The 6,914-nt window shown below is 44.8% G+C and overlaps 1 protein-coding gene across 1 annotated transcript; it reads left to right on the forward strand.

The window, feature by feature from the left end:
• The first annotated feature begins 2,672 nt into the window (after positions 1-2,672).
• LOC147882643 (uncharacterized) lies at positions 2,673-4,301 on the forward strand. Its single transcript, XM_087400467.1, has one exon. It carries the CDS (start codon positions 2,673-2,675, stop codon positions 4,299-4,301), a length of 1,629 nt encoding a protein of 542 aa, XP_087256593.1.
• Positions 4,302-6,914: the final 2,613 nt, after the last annotated feature.

Here is a 6,914-nt window from a genome sequence, read left to right on the forward strand (position 1 = left end):
AGAGAGAGAGAGAGAGAGAGAGAGAGAGAGAGAGAGAGAGAACTATGCAACCACTCTCAACTTTCAAGAGTAACCACAAATGAATAGGTATACTATGCAAATCTTGTTAGCATTCCCATGCATTAGATGCTAACTTGCATTAATTCAAATACACACATTTAGCTAGCAGATACATGAATATATATTATACCAAGAAGAATGCCAATATTATCACTAGTAGACTCCTCACATGCCTTGAGGTATGGAATATGTTCCCTCCAAATGTGAGGCTCTCTCCACTTGCACAATCAATCCTTCATCTTTAATGTTGTCACAAAAAAACTAGTTTCAATGCTATATGTGAATTGTAGAGCTTCTATTTTGACCTTTAAAAAATTGAAGGTTGCTTAAGCTATTCTTTTAATGCAGCTACAAATTAATCCAAAGAAACCTTACATCTTGCAGAAAGCATGTTTGAATATTGTCCCCTTTAGTGTCCACAAAACATTATTGAATGCAAATTTTGAGAATTGACCTTGAAAAATGAAAAGAGATGGTTTTCATAAATTGCAAACTCTAGGTTACGCAAGTTTGTGACATATAAAGGAACAAGCAATAATTATCTTAATATCATATTGCAACAATGTGAAGGTATATAGACAATTGTCTCATATTTTTAAAGATTGGGGTCCTGGGGTTTAAATTACGATTCCTCTTCTAAAAGGTAGTTTGAAAGGAAGCCATTGCATTACTATCAAATATATATTTTTAGGATGTAAAAGGTGGTTTTGGCTCGCCTAAGGGACTATGGGAAGACAGTTGGTTTTTTGGTCCAAAAGGCCTCCCATGGTTTTAGATCACTGTATTTGGTCAAGCTAATTTGTTTAAGGATGTCATTAGTCTTTTAAATTACTTTAAAATGTTGGAGAGACCCATGCTCTCAATATTTATAACTATCTTTACGGAAGTTTGGCCTACCACTATTCCCACATTGTGGCTCAGGGAAGAAAATGCATGTTGACCTCGAAAAATTGGTTGATGTTAAGTGTGATTTTTGGGGGGTCATAAATTAAGGACGCATCCAATAGTGGCAAAAGGACAATGTCCCTGACAACAATGGGACAACAACATGAATTCAATAGGGAATGGACAAATGGCAAGATGGTGGGGGTAGCTCTTTCGATCAATAAGGCATGTTGGCCTCGTCACAATATGGGGGATGCTCTTTGCAACAACTTAGTCTTCTTGCTATTTCTTGCTTCAACTATTTGTAAGTTGTAACAAGTCCAATTCCCACAACTTGTAAAGGAAAAGAGTGGAGTGGCAATGCATGCCATGACTAAGAGAGCATTCCCACATTGCAAAGAGCATCCACATAGTGTGAGGAGCCTAGCATGCCTCATTCAATGGAGGAGCTGTTCCTCGTGCTAAAACATGTATTTTTTGAAACATTCATGTTATTGTCAAAGATATCGATCAACCGTTCACATCTCTTGGATGAGTCCTTAATTTACAACAGCCTCCCTAATTTCACACTAACATCAAGGTATTTTCCGATGTTAATTGCATTTTCTTCACACTTTCATTCCAGGCTGAAGTTGTGGGATAGAGTGTGGGAATAGTGGCATATGTGACGACATTTTGAGAGCATGGGAATGTTATCAAAGAGGCTGTTCTCTTCACGAGACCCAAAATCCGCGAATTTGAAGCGGCCCCAAATGCATTATTCATCCAAATTATGGAGTATCTTTGGGGGGAAAGAAAGAGAGAAAATATATTAACAAGACAAAGAGGATTACAAATTTTGACCTTACCAAAAGGGGCAACCTGCCCTAGGCCTACGCTACAAGCAGCTACTAACATTGCATAACCACGCCCTAATTTCCAAGAGAGCGCTGCTCACCATAGGGTCCTTGCCACCACATAGCAGACTGAGATCACGGAGGTTAACTCTTACAATTGCAATCACCGCATCTCATGATGACCCGCCTGGATTTGCTGATGAAATGCACATCTATTTCTTACCTCCCCATATAGCCAGGAAGATAGCAGCTCTTATGTTCTTCATTTCCTTTTGCTTAACCTCGTACAATTCACCCATTAAGCTCTATACGGTTGTGGGAGCATGGAAGGCACTTCGGCCCACTCTATGAGTTAGTGCACACAAGCATAAAATGCGCAATTGGTGATGTATCCTGATTTCGTTCCCATGCTTGAATAGCTTGAAGCAGCTTCAAGCATTTATGGAACCCTACAACCTTTTCAGTGAGCTCCGCATGTGAGAGCTGTCCATCTTTGATTGGGTCATCGATCAACCTTTGTAACTCTGTGGGAGCTTTCAAGAAGCTCCAACCCATTGTCAGCACCAGATGCCCTTGTTTGATTGGCTAGAGCTGAAATCAAGCACGACATTTCAAAATTGAGGTGCAAAATGTGCAACTAGAGGCGCTTGATTGTGTGTTGCACTGAAGGACTCGTGTGCACTAAGTCGGGAGCGCTAGAGGCCAACTTCCTATTGGCTCTAGAGGAAAAAGAGTTATGGAGGTGAGAATGACACGGTGGAAAAGTGAGGTGCGAATTGTTGAGCAAGCCTCGCATTTTGGGCTAGAGAGAGAGAGAGAGAGGGGGGGGGAGGCAACTAGATAGCTATAAAGGTGCTAACCGCCGCCACAGTCGCATCAGGTAGGGCAACCATGGAGCAGCAGTCCGCCCAGTCCCCGCCGCCGCCGCCGCCGCCACCTTCAGCCGACTCTAATAGGTTGTGCACAAGTTCCGCCGCCGCCGCCGCCGCCCCTCGCCTCCGCCGCCCGCCGCTCCCTCGCAACCTCAAACGTGGCCGCGACCCGCAGGGATACCGCGGCGTCCGCCAGCGCCGTTGGGGCCGCTATGCCGCCGAAATCCGCAATCCCCACACCAAAGAACGCAAATGGCTCGGCACCTTCGACACCGCCCTCGAGGCCGCCTTCGCTTACGACCGTGCCGCCCTCGCCATGCGTGGTGACCGCGCTCGCACCAACTTCCCTTGGCTCTACTCCGATCACTATGTCCGTAGCTTCATCGACGCTGCCCTCGCTGATAATCACCTTCCTAGCTTCCACTTCTTGCCCTCCACTCCTCCTCCTCCTCCTCCTCCTTCCCCCACCTCTTGGCCAACCTTCCCTTCAGCCCCCACTTCGGCCAACCTCGCCGTCAGCCACAATGCACTTGACTGCAGCTTTTGCATTTCGACGTTCGAACACAACGTCGGGCTCCCACAAGAGCGTTTCGACCTCAGCTCAGCTCGCCTGAAAGCTGCCCACATGCAGCACAACCAGTGCAGCTCTTCTCCCGCCTTGCCTCCGTTCGAGAGAACAAGTGACTTCTCCGTTGCACCGCCCCACATTGCTCGACTTCCGTTTCCCGAAGATACTCTCTTCAATGCACATTGGCGTAGCTCTGGAGTACAGCCTTCAACATCATCATGGGTCTCCGCCAGCGGTGTCGCCTCATGTACTCCGAGTCTTTATGCCTCTCAGCTCAAACGTGCTGCTGCTTCTTGTGATATTTCCGAAAAGCTATCTTCAGAAAAGTCAGCCAGGTTGTTGAGCTCTTCTTACAACATCGCATCTCCAACGCCAGCAACTTTCAGCAATATGGACACGAGGTTTTGGTGCCCTTTTGGTTCAATTGCTTCGACTTCCTCACCTTTTGTGTGCTCGCTTGGATTGCCGACATATGCAATGGTTGAGGCTGGTAACGACCAAACAAACATTTTAGTTCTCGATACCTTCGCCAGTTCAGATAATTCGAAGCCTGGGAGCTTTGAAGGGAGAGACTCTCATCATTCATTTTTTGAAGGTGGTAGAATGGTATCGACTGCAACTACAAGTTTGACTTCGGGTCTCGGCAGGTCGTCTCCACAGTCAAACTTGCTGATAACGGAAGGAAACCTTACAGAAAGCACAGAATCGAGTCGCATTGCAGACAGTGGGCGATTTAGTCCAGCAAGCATGGTGTGGCAAATATCTGACTGGAATGCATGGCATACCGCAAATGGTCTGCTCTCGACTCCAACGGACATTGCACGGGGTTATGTGCCTTCGGTTGATGAATTGTCGGGTTGTATTGACGAGGACGAGAAGTTGGCATCGATGGCTTATAACCCGCTTGTAGAAGTGAAACAGAATAATACTTCCAGGCCAATCTATTGGCAGGAATCTTCACAGGACAGGATGCATGAAGATCGGTTCGTATCGACCTGCCCTCAACATGATCAGGTTCTGGCGGGAGACGGTTGGTATGGGATTTCACCATTGCCAGAGGAGTATTCCTCTGAATTTTAAGATATTCTCACACCGAGCTCTGTTCCTTCACGAGGTACTTTTTAATGAAACAGTTTTGACTCGACGCTTGATAGTAGCGAGTTTAGCACTTCACCCCTTGTTCATGGACTTTCCTCTCACCACTATCGTCTCACCTTGTTGTGAAGCTCACCCAATTTCAATTTTGACAAGGTTCGCATTACTTGTTCAATTCCTTGACACTAATCTCGAGGGTGGTGAGCAGCTATATCGCAAGAAAAACTTTTGTACCCATGATTAACATTGAACATAGCTTTCCTTTATGGCTTTGCGGATCACCTCGTGGATCAAGCGAGCAGTACGGGTATGCTGGAACTAATGCGATTCGCTATCCTGTAGTAACAGCTCCTGCTCTTAATTTGCACTTACGAAGGAATGGTTTCTTGCGGTTGGCCGTTTCCTTTAAGAATCCTTTTGTTGATGACACTGAACATGCGTAGTTCGCCTTCTTCTGTACCCTTCCAATCCCTCATGACCCGCAATTTCGCATGGTGGTTGTTATTGTTTCGTATAAGCTTGAACTAAGTGTGAGGGGGTTTCTCCGTGACCATGAAGGATGAAAATACGCGAATGATTTTTCATTTCAAGGGTCACTTCTTTAGCATTAACAGGCGCATTACCACTTCGTAGACAAAATGAAGGGGAGGAAGTTTCGATTTCTGGATCAGCTTTTACAATTCTTGAACATCCATGGGAGGGTGTTCAATCTAGAATGTTTAAGTATAATTTGTGGGTTCACAAAATGGAGTTGTTCATGCGGTTGTTGAAGAAATGTTTTAAAAGATTGTATATTTGCAAAAGGGACTTCCAAATTATGCATTGTAAATGTTAAAAAATTGGATATTTATAAAAATTGACTTCAAAACCACCCGTTGATATCCATTCCTATGCTAAGGTTTACCTAAAGTGAACTTCCTATATAGGTAAGCCTCTATCAAAGAGCACCACATGCATCAAGTCCCATAGGCATCCAATTATGAGCACAATCTTCACTTAGGGTAAGTCTTCTAAAGGAAGGCACCTCCAATAACAAATGGATATACTTTCATGTGTGAGAACCATCATGTCATGTAAGCCTATTGCACAACAAAAATGGGCTAACACAACAAGACAAAGCACCCATAGACGCGCGCACAGACGCGTTTCATGAATTAAATAAAAAACTTACGGGCGCGTCTATTTGCGCGTCAGGAGACCCGCATCTATTAGCGCGTCTATATATCAGACTTACGCGTGTATAAACGCGCTTATACACGCTTATATAGATGCGCAAATACACACATTGATAGATACACGAATAGACGCATATCGAACAGACAGACGCGAATATAAACGCGCTTGTAAACGCGCTGATAGACGCGCCTTTAAAAAAAAAAAAAAAATTTACAGAATACTGTGTATGTTGTGTATGCTATATAGTTACAAGAATCCCATATCCACATTCTGTAATTCAATTCTTACAGCCAACCTCATTTTAATTACAATTCCAAATAAAATATTACAACTCCAAAACGCAATAAAATTGAAAGCTCAAAAAGTGCTTGTATATACATATAGCACGAAGCTAAGCCACGTCATGTGGCTCCAAGTACAAAAAATAAGGAAGCTAAGCCATGTCATGTGGCTTTAAGTACAAAAAATAAGAGGAGTCTATATACAAGAGGCACGAAGCCAAGCCAATGGCTTTAAGTACAAAAAAGAATAGTAGCACTACTTCTACGACTAATCCTTGCTGCCTTCCACGCTCCCTGATGCGCTGCCTTCTGTGCTCCCTTCTGCACCTCCTTCCTCGTCTTCCTCGTCGTCTTGTGCAGGGGCGCCCTGTAAACAAGGGACAACATATATCAATGTATGAAAAATCAAATCTTTACTTATAATTTTGGCATTATTTAATTACTTTCAAATACCTCGGGGGCATGTCCAATCGCTCGGGTATACTGCTCCTCAGTAATCAACCCGTCATCATAGAAGTGCCTCTATGTATCTCCTTTGCGATGGTGGCGGTGGTAGGCTGTCTCCACTGGAGTAGGGTATCTGCCCACGATCTCAAGCTGCATGACCGCGATACACTTTGTGGAGGGATTAGTATAAAGAAACAACCAACCTCCTAATAAACTACATAAGCAATATAATTTGAGATCGATACTTACAAATTGGGCCTCCCATGATTCAACGCCCCCTGCTCCAAAATGCGCGCTCCCATACTCCTCCATCTGGATCCTCCGTGCCTCCACGTGCTGCAGACTGGGCTCCTCCCTCGCTGACTTCATTGCCTTCTTCCACTCACGCTTCTGAGCGGTGTGGGGCGGGCCCCTTGGAGGTTGACCTGCCTCAAGTCTGGCAAGCTCCGCTAGTGCCTGCCTCTTAAGGGAAGATCTTTTATTGCTAAGTATCGTAACAATCTTTGACTTGGCCCATTTATCTGTGAACTAGCGATTGGGGGGGTTAGGATACCTAGAGCGAACAGTAGCGAGGGTCTCATCAGCCAACCTCTTTGGGTGGTCTTTATAGTGGATAAAGCAATCTCTGTAATTGTTAGCAATTACAGAGCGCATGAAGGCCATTACATCCTTCCCCCGCGCATCCATCAAGATG

This window comes from Dipteris shenzhenensis, chromosome 29 (assembly GCF_047967505.1).
Source record: "Dipteris shenzhenensis isolate YYH24624 ecotype China chromosome 29, Dip_SZ_1.0, whole genome shotgun sequence".
NCBI classification, from domain to species: Eukaryota; Viridiplantae; Streptophyta; class Polypodiopsida; order Gleicheniales; family Dipteridaceae; genus Dipteris; species Dipteris shenzhenensis.

What these genes read in the sequence shown, in the direction of transcription:
- LOC147882643 (XM_087400467.1), top strand. Translation starts at nt 2,673, where the DNA reads ATGGAGCAGCAGTCCGCCCAGTCCCCGCCGCCGCCGCCGCCGCCACCT.